This window comes from Leptonychotes weddellii, chromosome 8 (genome assembly GCF_054177405.1).
Source record: "Leptonychotes weddellii isolate Sample4059 chromosome 8, ASM5417740v2, whole genome shotgun sequence".
Taxonomy (NCBI): Eukaryota; Metazoa; Chordata; class Mammalia; order Carnivora; family Phocidae; genus Leptonychotes; species Leptonychotes weddellii.
In genome coordinates this window covers 116,504,457-116,525,360 of record NC_138376.1, presented here as the reverse complement: position 1 = coordinate 116,525,360, position 20,904 = coordinate 116,504,457, and the positions used below count along the sequence as shown (strand labels likewise).

Genomic DNA, 20,904 nt, shown 5'->3' with positions numbered 1-20,904 from the left:
CCCAAGCGCCCCTCATTATTATTTTCAAGAGTATCTGCTTGCTGGGGCGCCTCCCAAGCGCCCCTCATTATTATTTTCAAGAGTATCTGCTTGCTGGGGCGCCTCCCAAGCGCCCCTCATTATTATTTTCAAGAGTATCTGCTTGCTGGGGCGCCTGGGTGGCTCAGTTGGTTAAGCATCTGCCTTCAGCTCACGTCGTGATCCCAGGGTCCTGGGATCGAACCCCACGTCGGGCTTCCCTGCTCAGCCGGGGAGTCTGCTTCTCCCTCTCCCTCTGCCCCTCACCCGGCTCGTGCTCTCTCTCTCCCTCTCTCTCTCTCTCTGTCTTACTCTCTCAAATAAAATTTAAAAAAAGAAAATAATAATAAAATAAAGTAATAGGAATACCAATAGAAACGTGACAAAACCAGGTATTCAAAACAGGCTAGATTGGATGCCTAGTTCTATGTCCTTGAGCAAAGGACTTTCCATACTGCACTCCTGATTTATCTAGAAGATGTGCATATAATATGCATTCTATCTGCCTCCCAGAGCTGTTAAGAGGATTACAGGAGATCATGCATGTGCCAGGGAGAGATAACTGGGATCTGCAAAAGGGACAGGCATAAATACGTGCTGTTCATTGTGGGCACGTTGTGTCACCACATGGACCCCTAACACATCATCATCCGGGTACTCATTCACTCTGACTCAGGCTGACAGGTCTGACTTCCTTGTTCACAGACCACCAAAGAGAAAAGAACAGAGAACCAATTCAGGAATACAAAAGTCTTCTCAGTCTTCCAACTTTTGCAGAATGGGCTCCCCCGCCAAGGTCCCTTCTTGTTGACCTAGGGGGCTACGTCGTTCTTATCTTTCTTTAAATTAGGAGACACAGGAAGATTTAAACTCCAGGGAGTTTAAAAAAAAAAGCCCTTCTGGATTATGCTACCATGTCCCAAACCATGGCCTGAAAAGCAGGGCTCCACTCTGGCAAGTGGGAATGTGGTTAAATGCCTGGGCTTTGGGGTCAGAGAAGCCCAGATGAGGCATATAAAGTGATAATGTGCATAAAGCTCTATGGCCTCTGGCATGAACTAAGCAGGAGACAAATAGTCATTACCATCAACTTAACAGCCAAACCACCAGAGGCTTAGGCCAGGGGCCTCCCCACATACATGCCTCAACCCTCCCCCCGAGTTACAGTGCCCCTGGTAGCCTCTAGAAGGAGAAGCCACTCGGGGATTCATGGGATTTTACCATCAGCGACTGCTAAATGGGAGCCTGTTTTAATACCAATGAACATGCAGACTCTAAATTCCCTAATTTTTTTTTTTTTTTTTTTTTTGAGATAGCGTGAGCACGCATGATCGATGGGTAGGGGGAGGGGGTGAGGGAAGGAGGGAATCTTAAGCAGACTCCATGCCCATCAAGGAGCCGGAGGCAGGGCTCGATCTCACGATCCTGTGATCATGACCTGAGCTGAAATCAAGAGCCTAAACGACTGAGCCACCCAGGCGCCCCAGCCTAATTCCATTTCTTTATGACCTTTTTCTATTTTCTTATTATTGTGTCTATTTTACGTAGACAGTGTTTCCCAGCCACAGCTATACATTACAAACATCTGAGGACCTTTTAAAAACTTCTGATGCCCTGGCCCAACCCCAAACCAATTCATTACAATTTCTGGGGCTGGGATCCATCATATTATAATAAAAAAAGCTTCCCAGGTGATTCTAGTAGTGTAGTTCAGGTCGAGAATTACAGTCTCGGAACATGCTGACCAGTTTCCAAAGTCTCCTGAATCAAATCAGGGAGATGTTGCAACATGGGCCGTTTTCACATCCCAGGCTTTCAATATGAAAGAAGGCGTTGATGCAAGTCTATACACAGATCTCCCAGAGGCCGGGCTTGTGCTAGGTGTTAGGGATTCGAAGGTAGCAAAGGAGATGTGGATCCTGACCCCAAGGTGTCACTTACACCAATTTCACTAAGCAAAGAGGGAGAAGATTTATAAATTGCACTATGGCTGAGTCACACAAGGACAGGGCACTGTAGAATTTTATAATGAGATTTTACTCTAACAAAACCAACATCATCACTGGTTGATATTTTGATGCTTTCTCTGGGCTGGTATTGAGTGAGGTAGGCACTTCCGGTGTTTGAGCGCACTGAAGCTTCACAACAACCATGGAGATAGATATTCTTATTATTTCCACTCATTCATTCCACAAAAGCTTGCACGCCTCCGGTGGGCCAGGCATTGTTTAGGCACTTGGGTGGTAACAAAACAGGCCCCAGGCCTCGGGGAGTGTTCCGTGAGTGGGGGTGGTGAGGAAAGAAAACCGATGTAAACCAGAAGTCGGTCATAGAGTGCGTCACAGAATTTGATAAATGCCAGAAAGAAAAGGCAGAGCAGGTGAGGTGTTCTGTGGGCGTCCGGCAAGCTTCATTGAGAAAGGAAGACATGAGCACAGACTTGTAGGGAGGGAGTTAGTTCTTCCACTCCATTTCAAGACTCACCCAAGGATCTCTTCATGGCTCAGCTGGGATGCAAACCCAGGCATGTTGGAAATGAGAGTCTGTGCTCCTAACTTGCCTACTGCCTGGCAGAAGTTTCACAATATGTAATATTAACCGATTTGCTTGTCCCAGCCCCTTCAGCAAATTTCCCAAGCCTGGTGCCTTTTACATAGTAGGTACTTAACATATGTTTGAGTTAATCATTTAAATTATTAATTAATTTGGATCAGTCTGCTATGACTTAAAGTATTTGTGTGTCTACTGTGTCCTGCCCACTCCCTAGGCAGAAGAAATTTTCTAGAAAATTCAGTGGAGGTGGGGGTGCCACAGACGAAGCATGCATGATGTCACTGTTCTGGCAGGGAAGGCAGGTCTCTTCTCTGAGCCAGGAATATGGATTTGGACGGAATATTAAACAAATGTGAGACTCTTCTAGGACAAGGATGCTTCTGGGTAGAAGACTTCATGGCATGATAGCACACAGAAATGTATGAAGTTGAATCAAGGATTACAGGTAAAGTTTTCTTAGGTGGCATTCATCTGAGAGAAAGTCATATTCCTAGGTGAGAATGATCTTTTGAGTATGAACTTACCTATTGAAGTGGTAGATATCCTGTATGTTTCCAAAGAGGGCTGATCTTTCTTCTGTCCCCAGAGGAAGTTTGGTTTGGTCCCTGATGCAGTCAAGGTAATCCTGGGAAATCAATGAGAAGGATGTCTTAAACGCTCCTGTCCTTCTCCAAGTTATCTTTAGTTATGCAAGATGAACCTCTCATATCAATTTCAAGCAATTATTATACTAATGTGCTCATTAATTGTACTATGGAATACAGAGTGTCACTTTTATTAATGTTGACAATACTCACCAATTTATAGAAGGGGGAGTTTGAGCAAGGAGGAGGAGTATGGTATACATTAGGCTATATAACCCCCAAATGTATTAGAGCTTCCCTAGATGGATAATATAATGACCATAGTTTCTCATAATGTCAGATTTTTGGCATACAACATCATCTTCTGTTTCCTTGACTGATTTATGTGATAAAAAGATACTCAAATTCATTTAGTGGAAAGCCAGAAATACAGACCTTAAAATTTCTCATCACAAGAAAAAGAATTTGTAACTGTGTGTGGTAATGGCTATTAATTACACTCACCGTGGTGATCATTTCACAATATACACGTGCATCAAGTCATTATGTTGTACACCTTAAACTAATACAATGTTCTATGTGAATTATATCTCAATAAACTGGGGAAAGAGAGTGCTGTTTAAACATAACCTTGAAATCAGGAAGCTATCAGTTGTTAAAATGCAGAACCAAATTCTTCCTCAAACACCATTTTGAAGAAAAAAACCCCCTCTTTTTATTTTAATAAGCACATAACTCACTTATGCTATCTAGTAGGCTATGTTAATGAGCCATGGAAAACTTTGAAATGATTTTATATCTTTTAACACAGCAACAGCTCCCAAGCAGAGCTAATGTGGGCTCAGATCCACAGTGGGTTAAATGTCCATGGCTTGGAAGCTTCGAGCTGCTGAGAGAAAGCTGTTTTCCACCCTGGGTGTGAGAGTTCATAACTGAGTGTTCCCCCTTCCCCAGCAATGCTTGAAAAAAGAACTCAGTAGGAGGCTAGAAAACAATAAAGAAAAAAGTGAAAACAGCTGAAATAACGTAAAATAAAAAATAAATACAATCCCCTGCTCCGGGCTGCACAATGTACTATGGCCCTCGACCAAATGTCACATGGCGTCGTGCAGCCCGGGGGAGGAACAGACCCTGTGAAAATCCCATGTTTCAGCCACATTCCAGTGTTCCATCGCAAACACAATAGCAGTTAGGTGCAACCAGCCAAAGGAGAGATGAAATGTAAAAACCATCAGATAATTCTTCCTTCTTTTTTTTTTTTTTTTGAAGATTTTATTTATTTTTTTAGAGAGCGAGTGAGAGAGAAACAGCATGAGAGGGGAGAGGGTCAGAGGGAGAAGCAGGCTCCCCGCTGAGCCGGGAGCCCGATGTGGGACTCGATCCCAGGACCCTGGGATCACGACCTGAGCCGAAGGCAGACGCTTAACCATCTGAGCCACCCAGGCGCCCTTTCCTTCTCCATTTTAATAAGCCACATTCATTCTCTCATGCTCTTTATGCCCCTCAAAGGAAAAACAGGCAGGGCTTCACCATTACCGTTCTCGGGAGCACGTTTCACAGACTGCGTCCCGTAACTCACCATCCTAGTTCTTTAACACTAGAATCACCGGCATGGACGAACCAATGTTTATAAACCTTTTTTCTTTTATTTTTTTAAATGATTTTATGTATTTGTCAGAGAGAGAGAGCAAGCGAGCGAGAGAGCACAAGCAGGGGGGAGAGGCAGAGGGAGAGGGAGAAGCAGGCTCCCCACTGAGCAGGGAGCCCTATGCAGGACTCGATCCCAGGACCCTGGGATCATGACCTGAGCCGAAGGCAGATGCTTAACCGACTGAGCCACCCAGGAGTCCCCCCTTTTTTCTCTTTTAACAAGCTTTGTGGGAACATCTTTTCTTCTTAAGACAGTGGTCATCTTTTAATAAGAAGTTAAATTCATAAGGTGTTAAGTGTAACCAGTACCCTAAACCCACAATAGCAAGACATAGCCTATAGTCCTTACTATAAAAGTAAGGACTTTTATAAATGGAACAATTAGAAGGAGCTTGAGTATCTGCATAGGATATAGAGTTAATGCCTAAATAAAAAATGCTCAAGAAAACTAGAAGTGAAATGAATGCCTTTTGAACAACATGTAAACCTAACCTATACTTCCTCAAAAACATAAATGTAGTCATTGATATTTACATAAAATTACACATGGTACAAAAAGATGGGCTAATATTTAACTTGCCTTGAACGCTTATATTTGATAGCTGTTTATACTTTGATCAAGATTTTAAAAGGACACATCATATGCAAAATTAAGGCAGTAAAAGGTTCTAGATGGGCGTGAACTTAAACAGAAGGATATGGATAGGCATGAGCCACACCAAATAGCAGGATAAAGGGCAGGACAGAGATGACGTACGCATGCCAAATTCACCTTGCTGGCTGCCATGGGGTTTAAAGGAGAAACCGAACAACCCTTTTTCTCACTTCAAGTGAAGAGCTTGCTCATTTGCAGAAACCTGATACTAAATTCTTCATGTGAGGGAAAGACTGAGTTAAGGGGCTTGAAGAATTTCAACTGGGGTTAGAGACAAAGAACCGTGGCCCACTTCCAACAAATAATGGCCCCTCTCCAAATGAAAGAGTTTCAAAACCCCCCAGTCCGTGGTAGGGAAACTAGATTTTAAAAGCTGCTCGTTTTCCGAAATTATTGAGAAAACAGATCGTTAGGAGACCAAATTTTTGTAGGCCACTCTAGAAAACAGATCAAAGTCCTATGGCCACAACTGTTCCCCCCACTGATCATAATTAAGTCTTTTAAATATGATACTTTAACCCTAAACTAGTTACGGAGAACTACTGTTGCATGCACGGCATTAGCAGCTATAATCATCTCCAGCCAAAATGAGAGGTTCGAAGCTCAGTGATAATAACAGTTGGGTCTGTGCTCAAATGACAGAGTAAAGACACCCATGAAATTTATTAGAGCCTGTCACACTGCTTATTAATTTTATTGGCTTGATGTCAGCATCTATGGCTACCCTACAGTTAACAATGAAGGATCAATTTAAAACATTTGCATTGAAAACAATTATTCTCCAAGAAGATCAAAGAGTTCACTCGACTGGGAGAGGGATGAGGCGGGGAGATAGGCACAAGAAAGAGCTTTCCACTGGTGGAAAAAATGCCTATTATGCCATTTTAAATTCTGCCTATTTATTTTCTAATCAATTCATGTCCTTAGGATCTCCTTAAGAGTGCAAGATTTGTGCGTGGGTGTCCTCCTCACATTAACGTTGTCATTGCCTGTAATGTCTATTATTGAAAACATCCAACTAAACACTGACTTGGTGCCATTTAAAGTGTGGCAAATGGAAAAGGAGCCAGTTTGCAAAGTGTTACCGAACTACAACGAATTCAGTGCAGAAACTGAGAGTAAGTGCGTGGAAACTTACAGTCTTTTGACAGAATGAGATCTGTTGACTCTAATGATCAATTTGGGCTTGTATTTTGCCTGTCCGATTTCTTCTATTTTCTTTTTCTAGCAATTCACTTTTTATTGTGTTTTCCAAGAGTGTCAGCGTGTGACTGACAGAAAATGCGCGCACACACACATGCACACACATCCCTGTCCCTCACCACAGACAGAGAAGCGCTGGTCTAGGCAGCCCTCCCACAGAGATGCTGGAGAAATGGGCAGAATTCAAATTCAGATTTAAACTCAAATTCAATGTTCTTGGTAGTTCACCTTATTTCTCTAAGATGCCTATAGAATTAATGTCCCCTCGCCCGTTTCCCTTCTTCCTCTATTTTTTTTTTTTAAGATTTTATTTATTTATTTGAGAGAGAGCACATGAGAGGGGGGAGGGTCAGAGGGAGAAGCAGACTCCCTGCCGAGCAGGGAGCCCGATGCGGGACTCGATCCAGGGACTACAGGATCATGACCTGAGCCGAAGGCAGTCGCTTAACCAACTGAGCCACCCAGGCGCCCTCCCTTCTTCCTCTAAAATAACGTTTAAAACGTTTTAAAAGTATAACCTGTTAGACATAATGAAGATAAACCACAAGAGGGAAAGAAATACTGATTTAGAACTATAAAGTCTCTTCATACTTTACGTCCCTCCGACTCTTTCCCGCACCCCCCCACCCTTGTGTAGAGTCCATTGTAGAGACAAAAAGATTCCATTCCTAAATCCTCTTGCTGACATTTCAAAGTTCGACCTAGTGGTTTTATAGTTTACTCTTTCTGGTTGGTTTTTCTCTTTTTAGCGCTTCCAAATTCCAAGCTCTTTGATATAACTCCTATGTAAGACTTTTTTCTTTGGTCTTTATTTTGAAGGAAGCATTTTTTCTTGTTTTTCCAACCCCTCCACCTTTTCTAGAACATAGTCATCGGTTTACCCCCAACCTGCCCTCCAAATGCCATGTGTTACAGTGGGACGCCATTGATACCACAATAACTTACACTTGTAGATCAGTTTACAGTTTAAAAGCATTCACATTCATTCACACAAAGCATCCTCCCCCTTCTCCCCCTCTTTTTTGAGGACATAAGAATGTGTGCCAAGCTCTGTTTTACAAGCTAGGAATTAAAAAAATGAATAAAACATGACCCCTCCCCCCAAGGAGCTCCCTGTGTAGTTGAAAGACAAATGTAAACAAGTAAGTACAATACAGTGTTTAGGGCACATGGCTGATAAATATTCAGTATTGGCAGAGAGGGGAGGCAGAGAAAGAAGCGGTTGATCTCTGGGCTGGCAGAGGCTCTCTAGAGGAGGTGCGCGTGGATCTGAGCCTTTAAGAAGCAGCAGTCTGGATGGAGGGAAAGGGCGGAGACAACATCCAAGAAATAGAAAAGTGCAAACAGAGGCACAGGGCAAGGTATGCCGCCCGCAGTCAGGACCCTTAAAAGTGCTGAGCTGGGCCGGGAAAGCCGGGAACCCCGGCGCATGCGCACACAGGCCCTGGAGGTGGGGCTGATCGTAGAGAATCGTCCATGCTCTGTAGGTGGTGGCAACCGCTGAAGGATGGCGGGAGACCACAGACCATCCCAGCATCAGTGAAACAGAAGGGAAGCTGTAAAACTGGGGTGGGGAGACCAGGTAGACCAGCAGAGCAGCGCAGGTAAACCCGGACCAAGCCCTCCACAGGTCCTACAGAGAGGCATGAAGGAGAGAAAGGAGCCAGTCAGGGGTGAGAGTCACGGGGTGAGGGATATTGTTGGCTTTCAGGATGTAGAGGCCAACCACAGGCTGCCCCAAGATAGGCCACTTTGGCATGAAGACTATTAAAGTGAGTTAAAAAGCAATCAAAACCTGGGGCGCCTGGGTGGCTCAGCAGGTTAAGCATCTGCCTTTGGCTCAGGTCCTGATCTCAGGGTCCTGGGATGGAGCCCTGCATCCGTCCAGGCTCCCTGCTCGGAGGGGTGTCTGCTTCTGCTCCCATCCCAACCCAGCTCCTGTGCTCTCTCTCTTTCTCAAATAAATAAATAGGGGCGCCTGGATGGCTCAGTCGGTGAAGCATCTGCCTTCGGCTCAGGTCATGGTCTCAGGGTCCTGGGATCGAGCCCCACGTTGGGCTCCCTGCTCAGCCGGGAGCCTGCTTCTCCCTCTCCCACTCCCCCTGCTTGTGTTCCCTCTCTCACTGTGTCTCTGTCAAATAAATAAATAAAATCTTAAAAAAAAAATAAATTAAAAAATAAATAAAATTTTTTTTAAAAAAAGCAATCAAAACCCAGTGATTTCAGGAAAAGCTCTTTACCTCCCCCTCAAATGCCTAAAAAGAATTTAGAGCGAGGACCTGCCCCAGAAAGAGAGCTATCACCATAGATAACTCCATTATGATAGGAACTAGGTACGGCAGACAGGGAGGGACCTAAGCAAGGCCACTTTGAGCAAAGTCCTCTCTTTGTCCCATTGTTTCTGAGCGGCCCAGCAAACATTCATTTACCAAACATTTACTTTTTTTCATCTTCCTGTAAATTGGATTCCTTTCCTCTGAAGTCCCAGACCCTTGCCCCCTTCTCCTTAGGTCAGGATGACTTACAGACCTCACTGTGCCCGTCTTTAGAGTTTCCGTGTCTGTCTGTACATATGCTATTAAATTCGATTTTCTCCTATTAATCTGTTTCATGTCAATTTGATTCTTAGTCTGGCTGGAAGGACCTTGAAGGGGACAGGAATTCTTGCTGCCCAACAAGGAGTGGGGAGTCTGCGCTTCTCTCCCACTTTCCACGCTGAGGAGGAGGAGCACTGTTCCCCTCACTCCCAGTAAGACCTTTTCTTACCCTCACTGGCAGTGAGTGAATTAAAAGGCAGTGAGACTGGGGTAGACGAACCATGAGAGACGATGGACTCTGAAAAACAAACTGAGGGTTCTGGAGGGAAGGGGGGTGGGAGGATAGGTTGGCCTGGTGGTGGGTATTGAGGAGGGCACATTCTGCATGGAGCACTGGGTGTTATGCACAAACAATGAATCATGGAAGACTACATCTAAAACTAAAGATGTAATGTATGGGGATTAACATAAGAATAATAAAAAAAAAAAAAGGCAGTGAGACCAACCCCTCACCTCCCATCCATTTGGCTGCGGCATGGAGGGAACTGGAATGCTCCCTCCGGGAAGAGGACCCACCAGCTCTCCTCCTTTCTCTTTGCCCGGTGGCTGGTGAGGTGAAGCTAAGCCGGGTTGCCCCTGCTGGCCGGGCCTACAGAGGCCTTGGTGGGGCGGCTCTAGGCCTCGTTGGCTGCCTGGTATCTGCTGTACTGGACTGCCTCACGCCCAGATCAAACACTGCGAAACACCTCGAAGGATCTGTGGTAAAAAGGAGACAAGGCAGATATTCTGGCCTCGCTCATCGAGACAGCTCCAGCTGGCTCATTTTCTTCTCAGGGTCAAGGCTCTGAGAAGAAATATGGGCTTTATTTTCCAGCCATCGTCCTCTGCACAAATAATGCCCGCAGGAACATCACGATGGGTAATGACGGGTTCGGAATGGCCGGCCTGCCCAGGCCCCACTGGAGCGCTTGCTCTCCCCCTTCCCGAGAGACCTGAAGAGAGGCGGGCGGCGGTGCGGGGGTTAAAGACAGGGCCTCAGTTTCGGATGTGCGAAGACAGACGTAACCGTAGGACATCTGGCAGGAGAGGTTTGTCAGGCACAGGATCTGGGAAGCAGAACTGCCGCTTGCTCGGAAAGCTCTGCGGGGAGCTGGCCATGCGTGGCCGCGCAGCTTCGGGCTCCGGCTTCGGCAGCGCTGACACAACGGGGAGGCCAAAACATCCTCCCACGCTTCCTCGGGGGCCACCTAACCACACAAAAGCAGCTTCGGAGTAGCTCAGTGTCTGCAAGTTGCAACCTCGGTGAGGGTCAGCAGGCCAGGGCACCCCCAGGCAGTCCCCTGTGGCCGTGAGGACACCAAAGGGCCCTTGCGAAGGAAACGAGGAAAGTAAATGATGAGCTGCCAGGCCAGGGGTGGCACGCAGCGCGGGGGCTCACGCTGACGACACCGCACCCCTGAGTGGGAGCGGCGGTGAGGGCTTTCGGAGGGGTCCCAAGATCGTGGAGCACGGAGCCTGGTGGGCCCACCTCTTCCAGACAGTCCCAGGGAAACTGAGTGAGAATAACAGAGTCCTGAGTGCAGGGACTAGAGAGAGTTGCAGACTGAGTCGGAAGTGGGTAAGGGGAATACCAATTTTGAGATGGTGGGCTACCCAGGAAGGAGCAGTAACTGGAAGAGCTGTAGGACCAGGAAGGACTGATTGATGGATCTGCACACCCCCCACACCCACACGTGCATGCGCCCATGCACACACCCAAACCCCCTTGCACCCACCCATGCATTCATGCACCTACGAACAGGATGGAGGTGGGGGGCGGGAAGGAGAAGGTAGACGGTAGAGGGAGGAAGGTGGGAATGACAAGAATTTCTGGCAAGGTGACGACTGGAGCCAGGTCAGGGGACAAGATAAGCGGTGGAGGAGAGGAAGATAAGCCCCTCTCGCGGGGGTCCAGGCTGGGAACACTGTCTCTCTGAGTGAGGCAGGGAGAGGCCAAAATGACATGGGTCAGCTTCCGTTTTTGCCATAGAAAATAAAATTCTAATGAGTCAGAGCACAGAAGTAAAAAGTTCCCTCTCCCTCTTCAAGGACCTTCCTTTTCTGCCCAGGTGTCACTGTGCAGAGGTAACTCTGGTTGATGACGCGGTATGCACGCTTCTCGACTATGTTCTGGCGCATAATTACACCTGTCAAAAATGAGATCTTTGCTTGATTCGCAACTTCGTTTTTTCCCCTTAGTGTATATAAACGCACATGATTCCTATAGGTCAGTAGAATTCTTTCTCATTCTTTATAGTGGCTGCACTGTATTCCATCCAATAGTTTTATTATATTGTACTTAATGAAGACTTTTGGGGGGCCCATCCTATGTGCAGGTTTCTGTATTAAGCAGGTGCATCTGGAAACGAGGGAGATGTGATGCTTGTGTTCCCGGTGCTCACAAGAGAGGACAGGAGTAAGACATGTGTGTGTCATACAGAGTATGACAATGTGAGGTTATAGGAATTATTTACAAAGTGCTGTGGGGCAATAATGAAAGAAGCCCTTTATCTTTCTTCCAAAGAAGCCCCTAATCAGGGTTTATAGTAAAATCTCCATCTGTTGCCTGCAGATAAAATATCAGAAGTCTAATCTTCCACTTGATCTCTTTTCTCTTATTTCTCTGTCCACATCCACAGGGAGGAAGGTACAGCTAAAGAAATGAGAGCTGGGGGTCTCTGGCCACTTCATCAAGCTGGAAACAAAGCTCTTATTGTGGGAACAGTGTTTTCCCTGAGTCTATATAACGGAGCCCCCACACGGCGGAGAACCGCAATGAAAATGCAATATATCATCACCAGGGCAAACTCTTTCTGCCAACTTGTTGGGGGAGGGGGTGGGGGGAAGAATGAATGGAGGGGAGCAGAAGGAGGGAAGAGAAGAGGGAAGAAAAAGGGGGAGTAGAAAGTAAAAAGGAAAGAAGATGGGGAGAGAAAGGGGGAGAGCAAGAGACGAAGACCCACAGACACGGGGGAGGGGGGAGAGGGGGAGCGGAGGGGGGAGAGTTCAAAGCAGCTTCTGTTCCTGGTGTGATATCGGTTCTCATTCAGTTTTCCTAACTGATGGTATAGAGGCTGATCTTAATTGGTGATATGTGAGTCAGAATTAATGCCTCTGAGATATTTGAGTAAAAGAATCATAAAAAACTGGGAGCTTTCAGCCTCATTTACCCAGTATAATACTTTCAATACATAAGACATCAGTAAAAAATGTCAGGAATGGCTTTCTTGCTCAGCTGTGACAAATGATACAGCCTGTTCTGTCCCCTCCATTGTTTCGCGGCTCCCTCTTGAGAGAAGGGGAGCTAGGAGGTTCCTCTCGGGAAGGAGATGGAACAGCCTGCCCTAGAAAGGCGTGGGGGGGGCGGGGGTGTTGGGCAGGTCCTTCCAGAAAAGAGAAACCTGGTGGGGACAAACAGGAATTCTGTTAAAAACAGCAACGTTGAGTAGAAAGAGAAATAGATCTTTGCTTGAAGACAACTGGTATATTTGTTTGGTTTTCCCCAAAGACTTTAAGCAGAACATACACACGAATTGGCAGTCTACAGTAATCGAAAGATAGAAGAAACAGGATTAGCGTTAATATATTAGAGTTCTTCAAGCAGCTGAATGCCCATTTTTCCTGTGCTTCTGACAACCATTATGGAAATCAATTGTCTTTATTTACTTCATGTTGACATCCAGAGGAAGAATTTGATGTATATAAGTGTAAATAAATCTAAAAATGTCACAAAAATTAAAAAAGTTTGGCGCAAATATAATGCTACAGTTAATCTCTTATCTTACCAAGTTAGAACAGAAAAGTTGTTACTTTTCTTCTGTAACAGAACAGTCCCTTCTGTGACAAAAACATGGCAGGAAACTTAATTTTCTATTGGCTTTGTTAATATAATAAAAATAATATTTATTTTTAAAAACCGTGTTTAGAGTTTTCAAATCACATTGACAGCATTCTCATATGTAAAGCTCTTCTTAAAATAAGAGCAGTGGACACATGCCCATGAAGAAGTCCTGCTCACACTGAGCTAGCTTTCCATACTTATTTGAAACCCACCATTGCTTTTTGTTTTCTATACGCTTTAATCCCATCATCATTTCTAATGATCAAAAAAGAATAAAGCATTTCTGGGATAATCCACGTGCTTACTGAATATGCATTAATGTAAAGTATGTTTAACATCTTCAGAATGGCAACCAGAGAATTTGCCAGAACTATCTGGAATGAAGCACAACAACAGCATCCCAGGGGTTATGACGAGACAGGAAAGTGAAGGAAGTTTATTGTACACTTCCTCGAGAAGGATCCCCGCCTCCCACCCCATCACCCTACTTTTCTCCAACTCTCTTTTTAGGTCTTCCTCCTCACTGGGCTAACTTCACACAGCATTGTTATTTTACTGCCATTTTTCTCTCCAGGTCCCAAGCCAGGGAAGGAAGCAGACAGAGACAATTAGATGTGGCTATAATCCTTAAGGAGGAAAACAGCGAAGAGATATGATGTCTTGGCAAAGCTTTAAGTACCTGAAAATGAGAACTGATTCATCTCCATTATAATCACGGTACTGCTGGTGTAATTTGAAACATGGTAATTAAGGAAAATTAAATAAAGCCCAAAGGATTTTGTATATGGGAAAGAAAATAAAATAAAAGATCAGTAAAATAAATTTACCTTATTAGATCATCTGAAGTTTAACGCCTCCTCACTGCCATTTACTATTACGAGTCATATTACCTTTATGTTTCTTGCTATACTGAGCTCACTGCTTTATATGCATTATGGTTTTTTTTTTAAAGATTTTTATTATTTGACAGAGAGAGACAAAGCGAGAGAGGGAACACAAACTGGGGGAGTGGGAGAGGGAGAAGCAGGCTTCCTGCGGAGCAGGGAGTCCAATGCGGAGCAGGGAGCCCGATGCGAGACTGGATCCCAGGACTCTGGGATCATGACCTGAGCCAAAGGCAGACGCTTAACGACTGAGCCACCCAGGCACCCGCCGCTATATGCATTATCTTATCTAATCTTCACAACAACCTAGAGGGTGAGTTCCATTATTAGTCCCATTTTACTGGAAGTTTAGAAAATTTCAATTGTTTCACAAGGTCAAACAGAGAGTGAGTGACTCAGTCCCATTCAAACTGGGACCAGCTGATGATAGCCTGCCTGGGCACTGGAACCCTGCAATACTGCTCCTAAGGCTTTAGTCCTTAATGCAGTATCTTTACACCGTAGGAAATGTTTGCTGTTGACTTTATCTGGGGACTAAATGTGGTTTTTATTAGGTTTGAGGTAGGAGCCTTACAAAGACAACCACTCTCATGGACTCGGCACCTACCACCTTCTAAGATCGTCACAGGCCTGTATCTGAATCAGTACCAGTCCACCGACACGCTGAGCCCACCTCCTTCGTGTGCTCATCAACACGCATCCCAGGGCATGGTTTTCCAGCAGCCAAGCACACCAGCTTTCAACCAACTGGCACTGGACTCCCAGCGTTGGCCACACCTTCCTGTTCCGTTCAGTTCCCAAGCTCTCTTCCTTCCCTCTCCCTCTCCTTTGAAACATCTCCCTCCCCTTGCCAGTCACCCCACAGGTCTGTCACTGCATTCCTCTTTAGGGGCCTGACTCGGGGTAACTCTCCCCAGAGGAACACACACCTCTGCACAACAGAATCCTCACCAACGAATCCTCCCAGATCTCCCGGTTCTGCGTTACTTTTTTTTTTTTTTTTAAAGATTTTATTTATTTATATGACAGAGAGACACAGTGAGAGAAGGAACACAAGCAGGGGGAGCGGGAGAGGGAGAAGCAGGCTTCCCGCTGAGCAGGGAGCCCGATGTGGGACTCGATCCCAGGACCCTGGGATCATGACCTGAGCCGAAGGCAGAAGCTTAACGACTGAGCCACCCAGGCGCCCCCTGCATTACTTTTTAAGTCTATTCAACAAACGCTACATGATGGAGAGCAAAAAACGCAGAGCACTTAGAAGCGATTGATCTGGTGATTGTTATAAAATGAAGATCCATCAGAAATGAAGAGAGGTCTAGCAGCTCTGTGAGCATGGGCTTTGCCACAGGACAAGGCCGATGGACAGGAGCGGAATGTGGGTAGGTAGAGGTGCAGGGCGTGTGGAGGAAAGAAGGCTCCCTCGAGGGTCTAAGCGGTAGGCTTATGAGAGGGACTTCTGGCATGCTCTTCTGCATGACAGTCAGCCTGGATTGTTGTCGTGGGGCTCTGACTTCCTTTCCCAGAGCTCTGCACAACCCATCAGCACACTGATGGCTTCAAAGCCTTCACTCGACATCAAAATGTGGGTGCTTTCGGCAGCAAAAACATTTCCTGTCCGCAAATCACAAAACCGCCCACACTTCACTCAGAATCCTAGAGGACCAGAAATTGTGAAATAAGGACAGCAAATAATGGCCCATTCAAACAGATACACGGTTTTGCCACAGACACATCACGGGTGACTGCATGCGTCCCCTGATCATGTATTGGACAGTAATTAACTATATGACTTAGTAATGAGTTGGAACACTTTCTACTCTCTTTTCCTGAACAGGAACTGTAATACAGGTAATGTTCATAGCAATGGATCTGTATGCAGTAGGTGCTCAAGGAGCATGCACTCGAGGGAGAGGAAACAAGGCCTCAGACACCAAAGCCTAGTGCTATTTGTGCTACTTTACTTGGAACTCTAACCCTGACACTGATTTCCACCAGGCCAAAAGGCTGGAGCTACCTGGGCAATATTAAGCAGTGAGCACAAAAAGCTGGAAGACATTAGCTCAACCCTCCATCGACTGAGTCACACAGTTTGATAACGACCCTCAAGGTCAAGCTATTCTGTTTGCAAACTGCAATGCAACGAGGCTGTGTATGTTAAAATAAAGAACTGCACAAGGACTGATCTCTTTATGGGCAGTTTTTCAACGCGGATGAATGTGATTATGCTTTGGCGGCATTAGGTAATCCAAGGGCTAAATATGGAGATGCATAGGCTAAACTATTCCGTTCGTTGTACCAAAAACAATGAGTAGCCCTAAGGACATATCTCATTGATTCGGCTACACTGTGTTGATCTCATCACGGTAGAATCTTATCCAGAAGTTACGTGTTGACACAGAAACAGCCAGGGCCTGGAGATTTGCAGGGGAACAGAGGGTAGAATGGGGGTGCAGGAGAGCCAGCATGATGGGGTGCTCCTCAGAAACCTATCTCAGAGTGCTGGGCTCCCTGAATGCGGTAAACCCAGCAGTTTCCTTCTGTCCTCCTGGAGGCCTGATCTCAATTCTTGCCCACTTAGGGAAAACGAATTCTTCTCTTGTCCTAAATCTCAGGCACGATGCCCATGGCCATCTTGGTACTTAGAAGTGAGAGGGAGGGAGAGAGACTGACCTCCTAGGATGAAATTTTCATAAGTGAACTGTCAAGAGATGGTGTAGAATGAATTTCTACAGCAGCACTTTACAATCTGAACAGATGTATACTACGTGCTTTTTCTTGTAATAGATGCAATTTCCATCGCTGCAAACCTGCCCTCCCAGGACAGGAGATTTAGAGGAGGACAGAGCATGACATGGGCAAAGGGGCAGCAGATTCCTTACGAAGGCCTCCACTCCAGGGCAGGCTCCAGATGCAGCGTGGTGGAAAGTGCCCGGACCACAAGGGCAGGCAGCCGGAGGCTGGGAGCTGCCCCTCCGATGGTTTATTGGCTTTGCTGAGACCCCACTGCCTCAGCCTCTGAGTAGGGATAATGCAACAGCCGCACCTGGTCTTCATTCTGTGGGTTAAACGACCAGGCCCGTCCAAGGAGCCCTGCCTGCCTGGCATGCCCAGCACACACTGGCTGGTAACTGTGGCTGATGTGTGGCCTTCTCTGTGCCCGTTTCCTCCTCAGGAGGGCAGGGAAGGAGCCAGACCAGAACCTCTTTTGGTTCAAAAGCAAATTAACTCTATCTGCACAGACAAATTATACTAAAAGCTTCTACCCCCTTTCACTGCCACAGGTATTCACAGTGCCATAGGAAGGCCGATGGATTTGAGCAGCTTGCTGTTAACCATCACTTTGGGTACAGGGTCTGAAGATGGTTAGAGGAGATATATGCACCCAAGGTCTCCATGACACTCCGAAGTTTCCCAGACCCTGGCCCTCTCACTTGCTATGCCCACCCAGACAAGAAATCCTGCCTCTCCTACGTGTCTTGAAACTGACCCCTCCTCCCTCCCATCCCTGCTTTGGTTCTGGTTATCCCCCATCGTGCCCACTGCATGGGCATCCTAACTAATCCCTCCATGGGGCTCTGATCCCTCCAACGTTTTGGAATGAAGCCAGTGTGATCTTTCTAGAAGTCAAATTTGTTGTCCTGCAAAAAAATGCTTTAATGACTTCCCAGAGTCTTCAGCATGGAGGGAGGTCCTTCAAGGCCCGCACCCCTGTGCACCTTTCCAGACTCAACTTTTACCACTTTCTTGCTTCCCCTCCTGCCCTTCCCCCCAACCCACAGGCACGCACTCCTGGTACTTTCAGGAATGTCGTCCCCCGTCCCCTGGCTTCGCTGTCTTTATACATTCTATTTTTGCTGCCAAGATGGCCCCTCCTACTGGCAAATCCAGGCTAAGATTCTTCCCAGGAATCCTTCTGGATCCTTCCCACCCCTTGAGGGTCAGGTGCTCCTCTGAGCATTTGCATTTATAATTCCATGATAGGGGAGGCTAGGGTGAGCGGCACACACAGCTCTGCAAGAATGCCTTTGTAGCTCCTGCTAGCCCTCAAAACTGATGTCAACAATTTGCAGATGTTACCCTTAGCTTTCCCAGCCCCCGAGCGTCTGCAGCATCAGGGCGGTGAATTCCTGACACCATGTCTGTCCGCTAACTTCGTGAAACCAAGCCAGGAAGGCAAGGGTTAAGGAGTCAGGCTGCTCTCAAACTCCCTAAGGCTGGAGTTGTATTGAATTGTAACCCAACCCGGCATTCCTCTTCTGCTCCCTCCCCTCCTTTTGTCCCAGGGACCGCGATTTTGACCACCAACCTCTTGAAGATGCATTTCATTTTCAACTCGCTTCCCACCCACGTAACTCCCCGCTTAGCACAAGAAAAGAAACGCTCCCCTAATCAAAAGTAGATTAACTCACACCCTTTTCTCTACCTACATTTGCATTTGGAACACCATTGACGAGGCTACAAACAGACCCCTGGGTTGCATGATTTATCCATGGCTTTAGGGAAAACTGGACAAAAGCTGTGTCTTCTCAGCAGTTCTGTATTTGCAGTCTGCTGCTCTGGCCAGTGCTGGGCGCCCCTCCCGACTCATCTCCCACTTAGAGCTTCGGAAAGGTTAACAGCATAACTTGAAGCCCCATTATAAAACTGAAGGAACTCTTGTGACATTTCTTGTTGATCCAAAGAGAAAAAAATGGTTTGTTTCAGAAGAAAATATTTTAAAGTGCAGTTTAAAGGAATGGCTTGTTCTGCCTCCTCTCAAGACACACACACACACACACACACACACACACACACACACACACACACACACCATAATGTCCCTTAGGCAGCTTGCAGAGAAAATTGAGGAGTAATTTTGCCTCAGTGTGATTTTGATTTTGCCATTTGCCATTCGAATGCACAGATGTAGGCAGCAGCCTCTTTCCTTCAGGGGCCTACTTTAGGGAAGAGGGGTGTCAGTGATTCCAACACAGAATCATTATGGATTCTTTCCTATTAGTTTAACAAAACAAGAATCTTAACATTTAGAACAAGCATTCCATTTCGCTTTGGGTGGGACAGATGCTTGCAACTTCCCATCATGTCTTTATTATTTGCTTAATACTTCCCCTTGCAGAGCAATGTTGATTCTCACTTCTCAGGAAGCGTCATCTCACTTTTGTTAATGGATCGGTTATTGTACAAGAATCTTCTCTAAGTATGAAAAGCTCATTGTAATTAATGAAATTCGGGTACCTGCTACGGCATGGGTGAACCTTGGTAACATTATGCTAAGCGAAATAAGTGAGACACAGAAGGACAAATATTGTTTAATTTGGGCAAATTCATAGACAGAAAGCAGACTGGAGGTTGCCAGGGGCTGGGGGGTGGGGAGTGGAAAATGGGGAGTTATCATTTAATGGGTACAGAATTCTGTTTGGAATGCTAAGAGAGTTCTAGAAAGGAGTGGTGGTGATGATTGCACAACACTGTGAATGTGCTTAATGCCCCTGAATTGTACACTTAAAAATGGTGAAGATGGTAAATTTTCTGTAATGTGTATTTTTTTACAAGAGCAGAAGACGTTGAAAAAGTCAATTACTATAATTACAAAATCACTTTGTTTATGAAGGCCAGGCATCAGACGGTAGATTTTAGATGCTATACCAAACACAAGGAAAGTTTTTTCTTGCTCTTCTGGAACATCAGTAAGGACTTCGGTTATGCTCTAAGCCCTAATTCACAAGTAAAATTCACCAGAGTGACCGAGGTGAGTTCTAGATGGCCTTACATTAGTTGATCTACTAAGGAGTTCCTTCCTCTGGCTCCTTGTGTTGTCACCCCAACACCCACCCTCCCTTGCTGGGGGTGAGGAAACCAAATAATTAAGCTTATTTTAAACATGTAGGGTAAATAGGCTCTTAGTGAGAGCTTGGGGACTCTCTTGGGGTAAAGACATAGGAGTTACTGTTTGGCGTTTGAAATAATCTATTTTGGCCACTCAAAGGACTTGCTTATTTCCTGGTTACATTCTTGAGAGCTGAGACTGGAGGAGATGAGATCTCCAGTCATCTTTAGATTTCAGCTTTTTGAATTAAACTCATTTATAGAGGATGAAGCTGAGGTCAGACTGGTGGGTCGTCCATGGGCACACAGCTATGGGACCAGGGCCCAGGCCAACCCTCTGTCCCTTAAATCAATCTCAGTTTGACCTAGCTCAAATCAAAATTCTGAAAGTAATTTCCTTCCACCACTGCAGCCCTTTATATTGGAGATGAATTCCAACTACATGTAGGTATGCCAGGTAAACTAAAAACTGCAATGAGGTATAACCTATCCTTTTTTAAATTGCAGTTAAAATAATTTTCAGAAATAACATAGATTAACAAACACAACAACCGATGATACTTTAAAACCTACCAGAAATTACTGGCCTTTGTAAATAATGCCAATTATATTAATAATCCTATAATAATAACTCTCATTTGAGGCCTTACTGTGTGCCTAGCATTGTGCTAAAGCACTCTGCAGGGAAAACCTTATATATTTTCATAATGACCCTATTATTTCCATTTCACAGGTGAAAATGTAGAGACATAGAAAAGTTCAGTAACTTGTCCAAGATGACACAGGAAAATGGCAGAGTCGGGATTTGGGTTCAGTTCTCACAGATTTTAGTTTTTCATCATTTTGTTATATTTTGCAGGGGATGGGGGGGGCTATAATTTATGCTGTCTTTAAATGTCGGTTGTTTGCTTCATAACAATGGGAAAAAAAAATCCCTTTAGGACTGTAGACCTCAACATCGATTGCCTTTTGGAATCTGGAGAGCTTCAGAAAAACAGAGACCACCCTCGGAGGGCACCTGGGTGGCTCAGTCGGTTGGGCGTCTGCCTTCGGCTCAGGTCATGATCCCGGGGTCCTGGGATTAAGCCCCGCATGGGGCTCCCTGTTCAGCGGG

At 45.7% G+C, this 20,904-nt stretch overlaps 1 protein-coding gene across 1 annotated transcript in view; it reads right to left on the bottom strand.

Moving 5' to 3' along the window:
• Positions 1-20,904, bottom strand: part of PLEKHG1 (pleckstrin homology and RhoGEF domain containing G1) — a 219,418-nt gene that overhangs the window by 51,262 nt on the left and 147,252 nt on the right. Inside the window, exon 4 of the mRNA XM_081829382.1 lies at positions 3,096-3,196. Within this exon, the coding sequence (XP_081685508.1) occupies positions 3,096-3,196 (101 nt within the window). The remainder of the gene's footprint in view (positions 1-3,095; positions 3,197-20,904) is intronic.